This window comes from Parasteatoda tepidariorum, chromosome 2, assembly GCF_982258835.1.
Source record: "Parasteatoda tepidariorum strain Cologne lab strain chromosome 2, Ptep-v5.0, whole genome shotgun sequence".
Taxonomy (NCBI): Eukaryota; Metazoa; Arthropoda; class Arachnida; order Araneae; family Theridiidae; genus Parasteatoda; species Parasteatoda tepidariorum.
In genome coordinates, this window is record NC_141756.1 from 107,733,363 (window position 1) to 107,754,099 (window position 20,737).

Below are 20,737 nucleotides of genomic sequence, written 5' to 3' on the forward strand. Positions count from 1 at the left end.
ACCAAAAATGGCGGACCCTCCATGGCCCTACTGCGGCACGTGCGCGGCTTTATTGCCGCATTGCGGTAGCCCATAATATCAGACTCTACTTTGCCCTACAACGACACGTCAGCGCCTTTACTCCTTAGTTCGACTTCCGCTCCAATCAGTGGCCAAAGATGGCGGACACTCCATAGCCCTACTGCGGCATTTCCGCGACAGTAGAGCCTCGTTGCGGTGGCCCAAAATGGCAGGAAACTGCACTGCCCTACTACTGCACGCCAGTGCCTTTACTCCTCAGATCGGAATCCGCTCTAATCAGTGGCCAAAGATGGCGGACACTCTATAGCCCAACTGCGGCACTTCCGCGGCTGTTGTGCCGCATTGCGGTTCCCCCAAATGTCAGACTCTTCACTGCTTAACTACGACACACACGAGAGTACCTTTACTCCTTAGTTGGCTTCAGCTCTAATTAGTGACCAAAGAAGGCGGACACTCTATGGCCCAACTGCGGCACTTCCGTGGCTGTAGTGCCAAATTGCGGTTGCCCAAAATGTCGGACTCTTCACTATCCTACTACGACACGCCAGTGCCTTTACTCCTCAGTTCGGCTTCCACTCTAATTAGTGGAAAAAGATGGCGGACACTCCATGGCTGTTCTGCGGCACGTGCGCGGCTGTAGTGCCGTGTTGCGGTGGCTAAAATGGAGGAAACTACACTGCCCTACTACGACACGACAGTGCCTTTTCTCCTCAGTTCGGCTTCCACTCTAATTAGTGGAAAAAGATGGCGAACACTCCATGGCTGTTCTGCGGCACGTGCGCGGCTGTAGTGCCGCGTTGCGGTGGTCCAACATGTCGGACTCTACACTGCCCGACTACGACACGCCAAAGCCTTTACTCCTCATCTAAGCTTCAGCTCTAATTAGTGGCCAAAGAAGGTGGACACTCTATGGCCCAATTGCGGCTCGTGCGGGGCTGTAGTGCCGCGTTGCGGTACCCCAAAATGGCGGACTCTACACTGCCCTTCTACGACACGCCTGTGCCTTTACTCCTCAGTTGAGCTTCCACTCTAATCCGTGACCAAAATGGCGGACACTTCACGGCCCTTCTGTGGCACGTGCGTGGCTGTGGTGCCGCGTCGTGGTGGCCAAAAATGCCGAACACTACTCTGCCATACTAGACCCTACCATAGATTTTAGTTCTCAGTTGCGCTTCCGCTTTAATCAGTGGCCAAAGATGGCGGACACTCCTTGGCCCTATTGCGGCACGTGCTCGGCTGTAGTACCGCGATGCGGTGAATTGAATTGAATTGAATGTAGGGTTTAGTGGCGCAAGGTCCAGATGAGGACATGCTGCGCCAAACAATACGGTGAAACCATTTAAAAACCTAAGTGCATACAAAATTTAATTCTAACACAATTATAATTGATAAAATAGTACTAGTGGGTGATTAAGACAAGATAATCTAATCAAAATCAGATAAAAGGTATGAATACAGTATAAAACGCACGAAGTGGGTAAAATGTACAAAGGTGGTAAGATATTTACAAGAGTGTATAAAACAGTAGATGTGTTAAGACTTTTATATGCTGTTAAAAATGCCAACGACACGTAAAAATGCAAAAATGTTAGGATGGTGAATGTCATCCAACAAATCTTGAATGCACAAAATGGAACTACCAAATAACTTTAAACGATGTTGATTAAAACATGGACACGTTATTAAAATATGATGAATTGTGAGAGGAACGTTACAGGTACTGCATTCAGGGGGAGGTTCTCCGAACAGCAAATGAAGATGCGTTAACCGGGTGTGACCGATTCGCAGTCGAGTGAGTTTAACGTCTGAACTACGCAGATGCAGAACAGGCAAATGGTCCAAATTGGTTTTAACACTATGTAGCTTATTGAGAGTTTGGAGATCCCACCTTTGCTGCCATAAAGATGTTATAAATTTTCGAACATGCAGTTTAACATCCGTAAAAGGCACAGATAATGGAAAGATATCAGTGGCAGAACCTGCACAAGAATCGGCCAGGTCGTTTCCAGGTATGCCAACGTGACTCGGCACCCAACAAAACATTACATGAAACCCATTTCTGTGGAGACTACATAGCAAATGAATAATAAGATCTAAAATTGGATGATTTTCACTGCGAATGTTATCCAACTGGCGCAAAACGCTCATACTATCGGAGTAAATACAATACCTCCGTGTAGACCTCGTGGAAATCAGTCTCAGTGCCAAAAGGATAGCAAAAGCTTCAGCTGTGAAGACTGAGCAAATAGCTGGGATTTTATAGCTATAGGTTTCATCAGCAATGACGACACCACAGCCAACGTATCCAGCAGATTTTGATCCGTCTGTAAAAATTGGTATGTATTCAGAATATTCGTTACGATGTTCAATGAAGAGTTGTTGGAAAATGCAGGGTGCAACATTGGTTTTATTGTACGACATAAATGGAGCAATAAATTGATATGGTGAGATGACCCATGGCGGTATACCGCGATGCGGTGACCAAAATGGCAGGAAACTACACTGCCCTACTACTTCACACCAGTGCCTTTACTCCTCAGTTCGGATTTCGCTCTAATCAATTACCACAGAAGGCGGACAGTCTATTGCCCCACTGCGTCACGTCCGCGGCTGTAGTGCCGCGTTGCGGTGCCCAAAAATGGCGGACTCTTCACTGCCCCACTACGACACGCCTGAGCCTTTACTCCTCAGTTGAGCTTCCGCTCTAATCCGTGGCCAAAGATGGCGGACCCTCCATGGCCCTACTGCGGCACGTGCGCGGCTGTAGTGCCGCGTTGCGGTAGCCCATAATATCAGACTCTACATTGCCCTACAACGACACGTCAGCGCCTTTACTCCTTAGTTCGACTTCCTCTCCAATCAGTGGCCAAAGATGGCGGACACTCCATAGCCCAACTGCGGCACTTCCGCGGCTGTAGTGCCGCATTGCGGTTTCCCCAAATGTCAGATTCTTCACTGCTTAACTACGACACACACGAGAGTGCCTTTACTCCTTAGTTCGGCTTCAGCTTTAATCAGTGGCCAAAGATGGCAGTCCCTCCATGGCCCTACTGCGGCACGTGCGCGGCTTTATTGCCGCGTTTTGGTATCCCATAATATCGGACTCTACACTGCCCTTCTATGACACGCCTGTGCCGTTACCTCAGTTGGGCTTCCGCTCTAATCCGTTGCCAAAGATAGCAAGCACTCCCCGGCCCTAATACGGCACGTGCACGGCTGTAGTGCCGCTTAACGGTGGCCCACCATGTCGGACTCTACACTGACCGACTACGACACTCCAGTGCCTTTACTCCTCAGTTGGGCTTCCGCTCTAATCCGTGGCCAAAGATGGCGAACACTCCCCGGACCTACTGCGAAACGTGCACGGCTGTAGTGCTGCGTTGCGGTGGTCCAACATGTCGGACTCTACACTGCCCTACTACGACACGCCAATGCCATTACTCCTCAGCAGGGCATCAGCTCTAATTAGTGGCCAAAGAAGGTGGACACTGTATGGCCCAAATGCTGCTCGTGCGCGGCTGTAGTGCCGCGTTGTGGTGGTCCAACATGTCGGACTCTACACTGCCCGACTACGACACGCCATTGCCTTTACTCCTCAGCTGGGCTTCAGCTCTAATTAGTGGCCAAAGAAGACGGACACTCTATGACCCAACTGCTGCTCGTGCGCGGCTGTAGTGCCGCGTCACGGTGCCCCAAAATGGCAGACTCTTCACTGCCCTTCTACGACACGCCTGTGCCTTTACTCCTCAGTTGAGCTTCCGCTCTAATCCGTGGCCAAAGATGGCGGACACTCCACGGCCCTACTGCGGCACGTACGTGGCGGTAGTGCCGTGTTGCGGTGGCTAAAATGGAGGAAACTACACTGCCCTACTACGACACGACAGTGCCTTTACTCCTCAGTTCGGCTTCCAATCTAATTAGTGGAAAAAGATGGCGGACACTCCATGGCCGTTCTGCGGCACGTGCACGGCTGTAGTGCCGCGTTGCGGTGGTCCAACATGTCGGACTCTACACTGCCCGACTACGACACGCCAAAGCCTTTACTCCTCAGCTGGGCTTCAGCTCTAATTAGTGGCCAAAGAAGGTGGACACTTTATGGCCCTAACGCGGCACGTGCACGGTTGTAGTGTCGCGTTGCGGTGGCCAAAATGGAGGAAACTACACTGCCCTACTACGACACGCCAGTGCCTTTACTCCTCAGTTCGGATTTCGCTCTAATCAGTGGCCGCCGAAGAAGGCAGACAGTCTATAGCCCAACTGCGGCACGTCGGCGGCTGTATTACCGCTTCCGGTGACCCAAAATGGCGGACTCTTCCCTGCCCTACTACGACACGCCTGAGACTTTACTCCTCAGTTGAGCTTCCGCTCTAATCCGTGGCTAAAGAGGGCGGACATTTCACGCTCCTACTGCGGCACGTGCGATGCTGTAGTGTCCCCTTGCGGTGGTCCAAAATGGTGGACACTGAACTGCCGTACTAGACCCTACCAAAGACTTAAGTTCTCAGTTTTGCTTCCGCTTAAATCAGTGGCCAAAGATGGCAGTCCCTCCATGGCCCTACTGCGGCACGTGCGCGGCTCTATTGCCGCGTTGTGGTAGCCCATAATATCGGACTCTACACTGCCCTTCTATGACACGCTTGTGCCTTTACCTCAGTTGGGCTTCCGCTCTAATCCGTGGCCAAAGATAGCAAGCACTTCCCGGCCCTAATACGGCACGTGCACGGCTGTAGTGTCGCGTTGCGGTGGCCCAAAATGGCAGGAAACTACACTGCCCTACTACTACACGCCAGTGCCTTTACTCCTCAGATCGGCATCCGGTCTCATCAGTGGCCAAAGATGGCGGACACTCCATAGCCCAACTGCGGCACTTCCGCGGCTGTACTGCCGCATTGCGGTTGCCCAAAATGTCGGACTCTTCACTACCCTACTACGAAACGCCAGTGCCTTTACTCCTCAGTTGGGCTTCCGCTCTAATCCGTGGCCAAAGATGGCGGACATTCTTAGGCCCTACTACGGCACGTGCTCGACTGTAGTGCCGCGTTGCGGTGGTCCAACATGTCGGACTATACACTGCCCGACTACGGCACGCCACTGCCTTTACTCCTCAGTTGGGCATCAGCTCTAATTAGTGGCCAAAGAATGCAGACACTCTATGGCCCAACTGCGGCTCGTGCGCGGCTGTAGTGCCGCGTTGCGGTGCCCCAAAATGGCGGACTCTTCCCTGCCCTACTACGACACGCCAGAGCCTTTACTCTTCAATTGAGCTTCCGCTCTAATCCGTGGCCAAAATTGGCGGACACTCCACGGTCCTACTGTGGCACGTGCGCGGCTGTTGTGCCGCCTTGCAGTGGTCCAAAATGGCGAACACTACAATGCCCTACTAGACCCTACCAAAGACTCATGTTTTCAGTTGGGCATCAGCTCTAATTAGAGGCCAAAGAAGGCGGACACTCTATGGCCCATCTGCAGCTCGTGCACGGCTGTAGTGTCGCGTTGCGATGCCCCAAAATGGCAGACTCTACACTGCCCTTCTACGACACGCCTGTGCCTTTACTCCTCAGTAGAGCTTCCGCTCTAATCCGTGGCCAAAGAAGGCAGACAGTCTATAGCCCAACTGCGGCACATCTGCGGCTGTAGTGCCGCATTGCGGTAGCCCATAATATCAGACTCTACATTGCCCTACAACGACACGTCAGCGCCTTTACTCCTTAGATCGACTTCCGCTCCAATCAGTGGCCAAAGATGGCGGACACTCCATAGCCCTACTGCGTTACTTCCGCGACTCTAGAGCCTCGTTGCGGTATCACAAAATGGCAGGAAACTGCACTGCCCTACTACTACACGCCAGTGCCTTTACTCCTCAGATCGGAATCCGCTCTAATCAGTGGCCAAAGATGGCGGACACTCCATAGCCCAACTGCGGCACTTCCGCGGCTGTAGTGCCGCATTGCGGTTGCCCAAAATGTCGGACTCTTCACTACCCTACTACGACACGCCAGTGCCTTTACTCCTCAGTTGGGCTTCCGCTCTAATCCGTGGCCAAAGAAGGCAGACACTCTATGGCCCAACTGCGGCTCGTGCGCGGCTGTAGTGCCGCGTTGCGGTGCCCCAAAATGGTGGACTCTTCCCTGCTCTACTACGACACGCCTGAGCCTTTACTCCTCAGTTTAGCTTCCGCTCGAATCCGTATCCAAAGATGGCGGACACTCCACGGTCCTACTGTGGCACGTGCGTGGTTGTAGTGCCGCGTCGTGGTGGCCAAAAATGCCGAACACTACTCTGCCATACTAGACCCTACCAAAGACTTTAGTTCTCAGTTGCGCTTCCGCTCTAATCAGTGGCCAAAGATGGCGGACAATCCTTGGCCCTACTGCGGCACGTGCTCGGCTGTAGTGCCGCGATGCTGTGACCGAAATTGCTGGAAACTACCCTGCCCTACTACTTCACACCAGTGCCATTAATCCTCAGTTCGGCTTCCTCTCCAATCCGTGGCCAAAGATGGCGGACACTCCATGGCCGCTCTGCGGCACGATTGCGGCTGTAGTGCCGCTTTGCGGTGGCCCTACATGTCGGACTCTACACTGCCCGACTACGACACACCAGTGCCTTTACTCCTCAGTTGTGCTTCCTCTCTAATCCGTGGCCAAAGATGGCGAACACTCTCCGGACCTACTGTGGCACGTGCACGGTTGTAGTGCTGCGTTGTGGAGAACAAAATGGAGGAAACTACACTGCCCTACTACGACACGCCAGTGCCTTTTCTCCTCAGTTCGGCTTACGCTCTAATTAGTGGAAAAAGATGGCGGACACTCCATGGCCGTTCTGCGGCACGTGCGCGGCTGTAGTGCCGCGTTGCGGTGGTCTAACATGTCGGACTCCACACTGCCCTACTACGACACGCCAGTGCCTTTACTCCTCAGGTGGGCATCAGCTCTAATTGGATACCAAAGAATTCGGACACTCTATGGCCCATATGCGGCTCGTGCACGGCTGTAGTGCCGTGTTGCGATGCCCCAAAATGGCAGACTCTACACTGACCTTCTACGACACGCCTGTTCCTTTACTCCTCAGTAGAGCTTCCGCTCTAATCCGTGACCAAAGATGGCGGACACTCCGCAGTCCTACTGCCGCACGTGCGCGGCTGTTCTGCCGCCTTGCGGTGGTCCAAAATGGCGAACACTACACTGCCCTACTAGACCCTACCAAAGACTTATGTTTTCAGTTGGGCTTCCGCTCTAATCCTTGGCCGAAGATGGCGGACTCTCCATGGCCCTTCAGCGGCACGTGTGCGTCTATAGCGCCGCGTTGCAGTGGTGCAACATGTCGGACGCTACACTGCCGTTCTACGACATGCCAGTGCCATTAATTCTCAGTTCGGCTTCCGCTTTAATCAGTGGCCAAAGATGGCGGACACACCATGGCCGCCCTGCGGCACGTGCACGACTGTAGTGCCGCTTTGCGGTGGCCCAACATGTCGGACTCTACACTGACCGACTACGACACGCCAGTGACTTTACTCCTCAGTTGGGCTTCCGCTCTAATCCGTGGCCAAAGATGGCGGAAACACCATGGCCGCCCTGCGGCACGTGCACGACTGTAGTGCCGCTTTGCGGTGGCCCAACATGTCGGACTCTACACTGACCGACTACGACACGCCAGTGACTTTACTCCTCAGTTGGGCTTCCGCTCTAATCCGTGGCCAAAGATGGCGAACACTCCCCGGACCGACTGTGGCACGTGCACGGTTGTAGTGCTGCGTTGTGGTGGCCAAAATGGAAGAAACTACACTGCCCTACTACGACACGCCAGTCCCTATTCTCCACAGTTCGGCTTCCGCTCTAATTAGTGGAAAAAGATGGCGGACACTCCATGGCCGTTCTGCGGCACGTGCACGGCTGTAGTGCCGCGTTGCAATGGTCAAACATGTCGGACTCCACACTGCTCTACTACGACACGCCAATGCCTTTACTCCTGAGCTGGGCTTCAGCTCTAATTAGTGGCCAAAGAAGGTGGACACTCTATGGCCCAACTGCGGCTCGTGCGGGGCTGTAGTGCCAAGTTGCGGTGCCACAAAATGGCGGACACTTACCTGCCCTACTAAGACACGCCTGAGCCTTTACTCCTCAGTTGAGCTTCCGCTCTAATCCGTCCCCAAAGATGGCGGACCCTCCATGGCCCTACTGCGGCACGTGCGCGGCTTTATTGCCGCATTGCGGTAGCCCATAATATCAGACTCTACATTGCCCTACAACGACACATCAGCGCCTTTACTCCTTAGTTCGACTTCCGCTCTAATCAGTGGCCAAAGATGGCGGACACTCCATAGCCCTACTGCGGCACTTCCGCGACTGCAGAACCTCGTTGCGGATGTCCAACATGTCGGACTCTACACTGCCCGACTACGACACGCCAGTGCCTTTACTCCTCAGCTGGGTATCAGCTCTAACTAGTGGCCAAAGAAGACAGACACTATATGGCCCAACTGAGGCACGTTCGTGGCGGTAGTGCCGTGTTGCGGTGGCTAAAATGGAGGAAACTACACTGCCCTACTACGACACGCAGCTCCTTTACTCCTCAGTTCGGCTTACGCTCTAATTAGTGGAAAAAGATGGCGGACACTCCTTGGCCCTACTGCGGCACGTGCCTGGCTGTAGTGCCGCGATGCGTTGACCAAAATGGCAGGAAACTACACTGCCCTACTATTTCACACCTGTGCCTTTACTCCTCAGTTCGGATTCCGCTCTAATCAGTTACCAAAGAAGGCGGACAGTCTATAGCCCTACTGCGGCACGTCCGCGGCTGTAGTGCCGCGTTGCGGTGCCCCAAAATGGCGGACTCTTAACTGCCCTACTACGACACGCCTGAGCCTTTACTCCTCAGCTGAGCTTCCGCTCTAATTCGTGGCCAAAGATGGCGGACACTCCACGGTCCTACTGCGGCACGAGCGCGGCTGTTGTACCGCCTTGCTGTGGTCCAAAATGGCGGACACTACACTGCCCTAATAGACCCTACCAAAGACTTATGTTCTCAGTTGGGCTTCCGCTCTAATCCGTGGCCAAAGATGGCGAACACTCCCCTTCCCTAATGCGGCACGTGCACGGCTGTATTGCCGTGTTGCGGTGGCCAAAATGGAGGAAACTACACTGCCCTACTACGACACACCAGTGCCTTTACTCCTCAGTTCGGATTTCGCTCTAATCAGTGGCCAAAGATGGCGATCACTCCGCGGCCCTAATGCGGCACGTGCACGGCTGTAGTGTTGCGTTGCGGTGGCCCAAAATGGCAGGAATCTTCACTGCCCTACTACTACACGTCAGTGCCTTTACTCAGTTCGGCTACCGCTCTAATCAGTTTCCTCCAATCTTTGCTTCATATTTAATTATTACCGCAGAACTTTCATATTTATCTTACATATAGACAAGAATCGAGAAATATTCCAACACCCTTTTCATGCAGTCACTAATCTAAATCTAAGCATCTATCTTCTCAATAATTTTATACCTCTTTGATATGTTGTAGTTATTTCTTTATTTAGAGAGAAAACTAGTTTCCTCCAATCTTTGCTTTATATTTAATTATTTCCGCCGAACTTTTTTATCATTCTTACATATAGACAAGAATCGAGAAATATTCCAACACCCTATTCACGCAGTCACTAATTTAAATCTAAGCATCTATTTTCTCAATTAATTGTATACTTCTTTGATATGTTGTAGTTATTTCTTTATTTAGAGAAAAAACTAGTTTCCTCCAATCTTAGCTTCATATTTAATTATTTCTGCCGAACTTTTTGATCATTCTTACATATAGACAAGAATCGAGAAATATTCCAACGCCCTATTCACGCAGTCACTAATCTAAATCTAAGCATCCATCTTCTCAATTAATTGTATACTTCATTAACATGTTGTAGTTATTTCTTTATTTAGAGAGAAAACTAGTTTCCTCCAATCTTTGCTTCATATTTAATTATATCCCCAGAACTTTTATATTTATCTTCCGTATAGACAAGAATCGAAAAATATTCCAACACCCTATTCACGCAGTCACTAATCTAAATCTAAGCATCTATTTTCTCAATTAATTGTATGCTTCTTTGATATTTTGTAGTTATTTATTTATTTAGAGAGAAAACTAGTTTCCTCCAATCTTTGCTTCATATTTAATCATTTCCTCAGAACTTTTATATTTGTCTTGCATATAGACAAGAATCGAGAAATATTCCAGCACCCTATTCACGCAAACACTAATCTAAATCTAAGCATCTATCTTCTCAATTAATTGTTTACTTCATTGATATGTTGTAGTTATTTCTTTATTTAGAGAGAAAACTAGTTTCCTCCAATCTTTGCTTCATATTTAATTATTTCCGCAGAACTTTTATATTTATCTTACATATAGACAAGAATAGAGAAATATTCCAACACCCTATTCTCGCAGTCACTAATCTAAATCTAAGCATCTATTTTCTCAATTAATTGTAAGCTTCTTTGATATGTTGTAGTTATTTCTTTATTTAGAGAGAAAACTAGTTTCCTTCAATCTTTGCTTCATATTTAATCATTTCCTCAGAACTTTTATATTTGTCTTGCATATAGACAAGAATCGAGAAATATTCCAGCACCCTATTCACGCAAACACTAATCTAAATCTAAGCATCTATCTTCTCAATTAATTGTTTACTTCATTGATATGTTGTAGTTATTTCTTTATTTAGAGAGAAAACTAGTTTCCTCCAATCTTTGCTTCATATTTAATTATTTCCGCAGAACTTTTATATTTGTCTTGCATATAGACAAGAATCGAGAAATATTCCAACACCCTATTCACGCAGTCACTAAGCTAAATCTAAGTATCTCTTTCTCAATTAATTGTATACTTCATTGATATGTTGTACTTATTTCTTTATTTAGAGAGAAAACTAGTTTCCTGCAATCTTTGCTTGATATTTAATTATTTCCGCAGAACTTTTATATTTATCTTAAATATAGAGAAGAATCGAAAAATATTCCAACACCCTATTCACGCAGTCACTAAACTAAATCTAATAATTGTATATTTCATTGATATGTTGTAGTTATTTCTTTATTTTGAGAGAAAACTAGTTTCCTCCAATCTTTGGTTGATATTTCATTATTTCCGCAGAACTTTTATATTTATCTTACATATAGACAAGAATCGAGAAATATTCCAACTCCCTATTCACGCAGTCACTAATCTAAATCTAAGCATCTATTTTCTCAATTAATTGTATGCTTCTTTGATATTTTGTACTTATTTCTTTATTTAGAGAGAAAACTAGTTTCCTCCAGTCTTTGCTTCATATTTAATTATTTCCGCAGAACTTTTATATTTATCTTACATATAGACAAGAATAGAGAAATATTTCAACACCCTATTCTCGCAGTCACTAATCTAAATCTAAGCATCTATTTTCTCAACTAATTGTAAGCTTCTTTGATATGATGTAGTTATTTCTTTATTTAGAGAAAAAACTTGTTTCCTCCAATCTCTGCTTTATATTTAATTATTTTCGCTGAACTTTTATATTTATCTTACATATAGACAAGAATCGATAAATATTCCAACACCCTATTCACGCAGTCACTAAACTAAATCTAATAATTGTATATTTCATTGATATGTTGTAGTTATTTCATTATTTTGAGAGAAAACTAGTTTCCTCCAATCTTTGCTTGATATTTAATTATTTCCGCAGAATTTTTATATTTATCTTACATATAGACAAGAATCGAGAAATATTCCAACTCCCTATTCACGCAGTCACTAATCTAAATCTAAGCATCTATTTTCTCAATTAATTGTATGCTTCTTTGATGTTTTGTAGTTATTTCTTTATTTAGAGAGAAAACTAGTTTCCTCCAATCTTTGCTTCATATTTAATTATTTCCGCAGAACTTTTATATTTATCCTACATGTAGGCAAGAATAGAGAAATATTCCAACACCCTATTCTCGCAGTCACTAAACTAAATCTAATAATTGTATATTCCATTGATATGTTGTAGTTATTTCTTTATTTAGAGAGAAAACTAGTTTCCTCCAATCTTTGCTTCATATTTTATTATTTTCGCTGAACTTTTTTATCATTCTTACATATAGAGAAGAATCGAGAAATATTCCAACACCCTATTCACGCAGTCATTAATCTAAATCTAAGCATCTATTTTCTCAATTAATTGTATGCTTCTTTGATATGTTGTAGTTATTTCTTTATTTAGAGAGAAAACTAGTTTCCTCCAATCTTTGCTTCATATTTAATTATTTCCGCAGAACTTTTATATTTATCTTACATATAGACAAGAATCGAGAAATATTCCAGCACCCTATTCACGCAGTCACTAATCTAAATCTAAGCATCTATTTTCTCAATTAATTGTATGCTTCTTTGATATTTTGTAGTTATTTCTTTATTTAGAGAGAAAACTAGTTTCCTCCAATCTTTGCTTCATATTTAATTATTTCCGCAGAACTTTTATATTTATCTTACATATAGACAAGAATCGAGAAATATTCCAGCACCCTATTCACGCAAACACTAATCTAAATCTAAGCATCTATCTTCTCAATTAATTGTTTACTTCATTGATATGTTGTAGTTATTTCTTTATTTAGAGAGAAAACTAGTTTCCTCCAATCTTTGCTTCATATTTAATTATTTCCGCAGAACTTTTATATTTGTCTTGCATATAGACAAGAATCGAGAAATATTCCAACACCCTATTCACGCAGTCACTAAGCTAAATCTAAGTATCTCTTTCTCAATTAATTGTATACTTCATTGATATGTTGTAGTTATTTCTTTATTTAGAGAGAAAACTAGTTTCCTCCAATCTTTGCTTCATATTTAATTATTTCCGCAGAACTTTTACATTTATCTTACATATAGACAAGAATAGAGAAATATTCCAACACCCTATTCTCGCAGTCACTAATCTAAATCTAAGCATCTATTTTCTCAATTAATTGTAAGCTTCTTTGATATGTTGTAGTTATTTCTTTATTTAGAGAGAAAACTAGTTTCCTTCAATCTTTGCTTCATATTTAATCATTTCCTCAGAACTTTTATATTTGTCTTGCATATAGACAAGAATCGAGAAATATTCCAGCACCCTATTCACGCAAACACTAATCTAAATCTAAGCATCTATCTTCTCAATTAATTGTTTACTTCATTGATATGTTGTAGTTATTTCTTTATTTAGAGAGAAAACTAGTTTCCTCCAATCTTTGCTTCATATTTAATTATTTCCGCAGAACTTTTATATTTGTCTTGCATATAGACAAGAATCGAGAAATATTCCAACACCCTATTCACGCAGTCACTAAGCTAAATCTAAGTATCTCTTTCTCAATTAATTGTATACTTCATTGATATGTTGTACTTATTTCTTTATTTAGAGAGAAAACTAGTTTCCTGCAATCTTTGCTTGATATTTAATTATTTCCGCAGAACTTTTATATTTATCTTAAATATAGAGAAGAATCGAAAAATATTCCAACACCCTATTCACGCAGTCACTAAACTAAATCTAATAATTGTATATTTCATTGATATGTTGTAGTTATTTCTTTATTTTGAGAGAAAACTAGTTTCCTCCAATCTTTGCTTGATATTTAATTATTTCCGCAGAACTTTTATATTTATCTTACATATAGACAAGAATCGAGAAATATTCCAACACCCTATTCACGCAGTCATTAATCTAAATCTAAGCATCTATTTTCTCAATTAATTGTAAGCTTCTTTGATATGTTGTAGTTATTTCTTTATTTAGAGAGAAAACTAGTTTCCTCCATTCTTTGCTTCATATTTAATTATTTCCGCTGAACTTTTATATTTATCTTACATATAGACAAGAATCGAGAAATATTCCAACACCCTATTCACGCAGTCACTAAACTAAATCTTATAATTGTATATTTCATTGATATGCTGTAGTTATTTCTTTATTTAGAGTGAAAACTAGTTTCTTCCAATCTTTGCTTCATATTTAATCATTTCCTCAGAACTTTTATATTTGTCTTGCATATAGACAAGAATCGAGAAATATTCCAGCACCCTATTCACGCAAACACTAATCTAAATCTAAGCATCTATCTTCTCAATTAATTGTATACTTCATTGATATGTTGTAGTTATTTCTTTATTTAGAAAAAAAACTAGTTTCCTCCAATCTCTGCTTTATATTTAATTATTTTTGCTGAACTTTTTTTATCATTCTTACATATAGACAAGAATCGAGAAATATTCCAACACCCTATTCACGCAGTCACTAAGCTAAATCTAAGTATCTCTTTCTCAATTAATTGTATACTTCATTTATATGTTGTAGTTATTTCTTTATTTAGAGAGAAAACTGGTTTCCTCCAATCTTTGCTTCATATTTAATTATTTTCGCAGAACTTTTATATTTATCTTACATATAGACAAGAATCGAGAAATATTCCAACACCCTATTTAAGCAGTCACTAATCTAAATCTAAGCCTCTATTTTCTCAATTAATTGTATACTTCTTTGATATGTTGAAGTTATTTCTTTATTTGGAGAGTTAGTTAGTTAGTTAGTTAATTAAGTATTATTGGCGCAAAAGCCATTTTTGGCCATACCGCACCTACAACTTGTTTTATAAGAAACATTCTGCTATAAGTTAAAGCTAAATTGATTTGTAAAAACCAATGTCCCTTAGATAATTAAAAATATTATTGTGGGGTTTATCTCCAATTAATAAAGTCAATGTTGGATTAAAGCAACCAAAGTGGCGTTGTCTCTGTGTTTTAAATTCGTTACACTTTGTTAAAATATGTTTAATAGTGAGCTGTTCTCCACAATGAGAACATTCAGGTGCAGTTTCGTTTAATAAAAGATGTTTATGGGTTAATCGAGAGTGGCCAATGCGCAAGCGATTTAATATTACTTCCTGCTTTCGACTAATGTTTAGACTTTTATAAGATTTAATAGAAGGTTTAATGTCGTGCAATTTATTATTTATTTCATTTTCCCAATCATTTTGCCAGTGTAAATACTGTTCATTGTCAATTGCATTTTTGATATCTGTGTAGGTAAGGGGGTTGTTTGTTACATTGTTTGTTGACTTAGCCACTTTATCTGCTGCTTCATTACCCGAAATGCCAGCATGGCCTGGCACCCAACAGAAAATTATGGCATATTCTTTTAGGAGTAAATTGCTGTATAGGTTTAAAATATTATTTATAATAGAATGTGTATTCAGTTCTTTATTTTGTAAGGCAACTATAACACTTTTTGAATCTGAATATATTATCCATTTTTTCAACCTTTGAGAAGAAATAAATTGAAGAGCCAGATAAACCGCATGGCATTCAGATGTAAATACGGAGCATTTTGAATGTAATTTTTCAGATATTGTGGAGATAGGGGTAACAACAGCGCTTGCAACATGTTCAAGGCCTTTAGAGCCATCTGTAAAAATGGAATTAAAATTACTATATTGTTCTTGGTGTGAATTAAAAAGCTGTAAGTAAATGTCAGCAGCAGTTTGTGCTTTTGTCAGATTGTTAAAAATATCAATAGTTTGGAGAGAAATGACGTCCCAAGGAGGTCTTAATTCGCTCGCAGGTAAAATATTAAAGTCTTCTAGGTTTAGGTCAGATAAAAGCTTTCTTACTCTCAAACCAAAAGTCGGTATTGCAGAGGGTCTGTTACTAAATAATCTTTCATAAGATGGAGTTGTAACATTTGAAAACATGGAATGTATATGATGGCTTTTGACATGAAAATAGTATCTTAATGTTAACTTATTGCGTCGTTCAGCAAGAGTTGGTTCATGATATAAAACGTTTAGACTTTTTATGGGTGATGTGCGAAATGCTCCTGTTGCTATACGTATGCCGGAATTATGGATGGTGTCAAGATATTTAAGAACAGATTTTCTAGCTGATCCGTAGACAACGCAACCATAGTCGAGTTTAGATCGAATGATACACCTATAAATTTTGAGCATGGCATCTGTATCTGCACCCCAAGAGGTGTTTGTCAAAACTTTAAGTAGATTTAATTTCAGTCCACAGGTTTTTCTTAAGTGCTTAATATGAGATGCAAAAGTAAGTTTAGAGTCTAAGATCAAACCAAGAAATTTTGTTTCGCTTAAAACGGGAATGCGGAAGTTTTTGAGATACAGTTCAGGATCGGGGTGGAGCCCTCGTCGTCGACAGAAGTGTATACTTGTTGTCTTAGTTGTAGAAAAATTAAAACCATTTAACTCAGTCCATTGGGATAATTTATTAATAGCGAGCTGCAATTGTCTTTCGATAGTGTGCATATGAGATGCTTTACAGGAGATCCGCAGATCATCAACGAATAACCTGCCGTCCACTGTAGGTGGTAATGTAGTTAAAATATCGTTAATTTTTATAAGAAATAAGGTTACACTAATGACACTACCTTGAGGAACACCTTCTTCTTGATTAAAGGTGTCAGATAAAGTGTTATTCATTCTAACTTGAAATGTCCTGTCTGTTAAAAAGTTTTTAATAAAATAAAACAAATTTCCATTAATATCATAATTTAAAAGGTCCCTTAAAATACCATATCTCCACGTTCGATCGTACGCTTTCTCAATATCAAAAAATATTGTCACAAGATGTTGCCTTTTTAAAAATGCTTCACGTATATCAGTTTCTAAAAGCATTAGATTGTCAATAGTTGAATTACATTTGCGAAATCCGCTTTGTCTCTTAGATAATATGCAACGAGATTCCAATAAATATATTAACCTTGTGTTTATTATTCTCTCTAAAAGTTTGCAAAGACAACTAGTAAGAGCGATTGGTCGGTAATTAGTAGGATGAATAGGGTCCTTACCTGGTTTAGGAATGGCAACTATATATGATTTTCTCCATATTGATGGGAATTGTCTATTCAGCCAAACTCTATTAAACAGTTTTAAAATTATTTCCAAATGCGTATCAGAGAGATGTTTAAACATACTATTGTGAATTTTGTCGGGTCCTGGAGATGTTTCTTTACATTTATTAATAGCAGATTTTAATTCAGTTATTGTTAGAGGAGAATTGTAGTCATTATGAAGTTCAACAGAGGGTTTAAGTACATTTTTCTCAGTTTGAGTTTTGTATTTTTGGAAAGTTTGAGAGTAATTTTCTGTACTAGAGGCTCGGGAAAAACTTTCAGCTAAAGTATTTGCTATTTCTTTAATCTCTGTTATTTTATTTCCATTTACTTCAAGATGCGTAATAGGTAAAGGGTTGAAGTGTCCAGATATTTTTTTTATTTTAGTCCAAATTTCTTTTGCTTTCGTATTGTTATTTATGGTACTTATATATTTAATCCAAGATTCTCTTTGGCTGTGCCTTCTAGTTTTCCTTGCAAGTGCACGGGATTTTTTGAACAGAATTAAATTTTCAACAGTTGGGTATCTACGGAATATTCTCCAGGCTCGTCTTTGTGCTTTATGTGTTTGTCTGCATTCTTCGTTCCACCATGGTTTTGGGTATTTAGGTAAATTATTTGAAGTACGTGGAATGGAATTTTCAGATGCGGATATTAGAGAATTTGTAATATGTTGTGCAGCTTCTTCAATATTACCATTATAAACGATTTCTTCGTCGAATGCTAGGGACTCTTGAAAAAGTGTCCAGTTTGCTAAGTGTGTTAGCAGTCTAGGGGAGTGCACTGTATTCGTATTTCCAGATTTCAAAATATTGATGATTAGTGGAAAATGGTCGCTATGATAAAGGTCATTCCAAACAAAAAATTGTAATAAGGTATAAATGCATGGTGAACACAGTGTCAAATCAATGGAATGGAATGTACGAGATGGAAAGTGGAAATGTGTTTTTTCATCAGTATTTAGTATACAGAGTTGGTGGTCGTCTATTAATGTTTCTATTTGATTCCCGCGAGAATTTGTGTTATCACTTCCCCAAGTTATGCTATACCCATTTAGATCACCTGTGATTATAAACGGTTCTGGTAGTTCAGCTATTAGTTTGTTTTGATCTGATTGCAATATTGATTGGTTTGGTGGAAGGTACAGACTGCATATTGTGATGAGTTTTGATTGAAATGTAACTTGTGCTGCTACTGCTTGCAAGGTAGTTGTCAATAGAACAGGTGAAAATGGATAACTTTTTGAAATCAAGAGAGATACACCTCCGCATGCCTTATTTCCATCAATAAAATCTTTCCTTAGATGCGAATATCTTTGTACATTAGCTTTGTGGTTAGGTTTCAAAAATGTTTCCTGAAGTGCGAAACAAGCGGGATTATGTTTTTCAATTAAATTTTTGATATCTGGAAAATTAACATAAAACCCACGACAATTCCACGATATGAGTTTATCGGCCATTATTTTTTATTTTTAATGTTTTTGGGTTTCAGGTTTTCTGGAGTTTCCATCCCTTTTTCTATTTGCATTTGAGAGTTTTGAGAAGCATCTGAGCAATTCTCGTCGTCTGTAATCATCGTATCAGATGAAAGCTGATCCTGTTGGCTGTTTGGTTGTTTTTTCCGGTTTTTATTGAAACGATTTTGTCTGCTTTTAGATACATATTTAGGTTTACTTACCAATGGGGATTGAGTTAATTTTTTGTGAAGAACATTGACCATTTGCGGGGTTATTTTCAGGTATTGACTGTTTTTAATAGTATTTTGAGATAACTGATCAGAAGTTGATGGGGTTGAGACTTTGGATTGCTGAGAAAGCTGTACAGTTTTAGATTTTAACGTATTGGATGTCTGAGAAGGAGTTGTTGTCAGAGCTTTTGAACATTTGGGTGATATGGTAAGTTTTGTATTTCGAAGTTCAGATTCACTATTGTCAGTCTGTATACCTATGGATTTAGTTGTTTTTGAAGTTTTTACCACTGAAGCATAAGAAACATTAAGTCTAGGTTGTGAGCTTAAAAATTTACTTTTGGCTTCAAAATATGACAAGTTTTGCATTACTTTAATATTTAATATTTGTTTTTCCTGTTTCCATTTAGGACATTGGCGAGAATTTGCAGAGTGAGATTCGGAACAGTTAGTACATTTTTCTGGCTGATTACAGGTTTTAAAAGTGTGACCGGTTTCGCTGCAGCGAGAACAAGTCTCTTTTCCTCTACAATTGTTGGTGGAATGTCCGAACTTTTGACATTTAAAGCATCGGAGGGGATTGGGAATGTAAGGGCGAACTTTACAGTTTCGGTACCCTGCCTTAATATCATCAGGTAGTATAGAAGTGTTGAATGTTAAGATTATGTGTTGAGTGGTAATTATATCTGGACCTTTTTTTATGGTTATATGCCGTGCATCTATAACTCCTTGACTGGAGAGACCTTCGATTATTTCAGAAATTGGGAGTGATTGTAATGTCTTATCAGAAATGACTCCTTTGGATATATTTAGAGTGTTGTGGGGGATTACTGTGATTTTAACGTTTCCGAGTTGAGTTAATTTCAAAAGTGAAGCAGTTTGTTTGTTTGAATTTGTTTCGATTAATAAATCTCCGGATGGCATCTGTTTGACATTTTTAGGATTACCAATGTTTGTTTCCAGTGATTTTTGAACTAAAAATGGTGACATAGATGATAGTTTCCTTTCTGTAGAGCTTAGTATCAAAAATTTTGCTGTAGTTGGGTCATAATTTAAGCATTTAGCAAGATTGAAGCTGGGTGAGGAGTTTGTTCCGCTTTTGTTTCGGTGTGCAGAACTGAACACCATCTCTTCATTTTCAGCCATAGAAAAAATAATCAACTTCCGCTATCAACTGCACCACCCACCACGGAGTCCAACTTAGGGGATGCAAGTAACAAAAAGAAATGCATTACTTAACACCAGTGCTGGTCAATAGCTATACGCCCGAGAGTCACCCCTGAAGCAGCCTCCACCCTTAACGAGGTGCCCAGTAAGTGACCCCGGGCTTGACCCTAGCCAACAGATGAAGTTTGTGACTAGCCGATTGATGCATACGGGCCACTATGCACCTCCCGTTTACCTGAAGCAGGGGCCAAAGCAGTGTGTTGGGGTACCAAGATGCCCCTCAACTACCAGGATCCCATTTTCCAGGGACACGGGTCTCCACGCACGGCGAACACGCGGGTGGTTTTCTTCCCATCAGAGTTCGATATAAAACCGAAACAAAGACGAAAAGCCCTTTACCAGTCAACTTGGCAACCACGACAAGAATGAAAATTTAATAAATAACTATAATACGAACGAAGAAGTGAAACACAATTAATAAATATACATTTATATATATAAACGCAACAAAATAATGCATTATCAAAAGTATAAAAACTTATAAATATTTGCTCACTAGGTCAATGTAATAAATAATGAAAGTCAGAAACTCAAAACAGGACCGTCGCAAGAGAGAAATAGAAAAATGCTCAGGTCCAGCTCGGGGCCCCGGGTGCGCCGTGCCCGTCACACAAGAGTGTGCCCCTGGGGGTCATATAGACAAGAATCGAGAAATATTCCAACACCCTATTCACGCAGTCACTAAACTAAATCTAAGTATCTATTTTCGCAATTAATTGTATACTTCATTGATATGTTGTAGTTATTGCTTTATTTAGAGAGAAAACTAGTTTCCTCCAATCTTTGCTTCATATTTAATTATTTCCTCAGAACTTTTATATTTGTCTTGCATATAGACAGGAATCGAGAAATATTCCAACACCCTATTCACGCAGTCACTAAACTAAATCTAAT

At 41.7% G+C, this 20,737-nt stretch overlaps 2 protein-coding genes across 2 annotated transcripts; both read right to left on the minus strand.

Annotated features, from left to right (window-relative positions):
* Window positions 1–1,563: 1,563 nt before the first annotated feature.
* On the minus strand, window positions 1,564–2,442 carry LOC147815996 (uncharacterized). The gene has a single exon (XM_087156684.1). The coding sequence runs from the start codon at window positions 2,440–2,442 to the stop codon at window positions 1,564–1,566; it is 879 nt and encodes a 292-aa protein (XP_087012810.1).
* A 12,257-nt stretch (window positions 2,443–14,699) lies between these two features.
* On the minus strand, window positions 14,700–18,389 carry LOC147815997 (uncharacterized). The gene is made up of 2 exons (XM_087156685.1): window positions 17,012–18,389; window positions 14,700–16,537 (listed from the first exon to the last, which is right to left on the minus strand). The coding sequence occupies exons 1-2, from the start codon at window positions 18,387–18,389 to the stop codon at window positions 14,700–14,702; spliced, it is 3,216 nt and encodes a 1,071-aa protein (XP_087012811.1).
* Window positions 18,390–20,737: the final 2,348 nt, after the last annotated feature.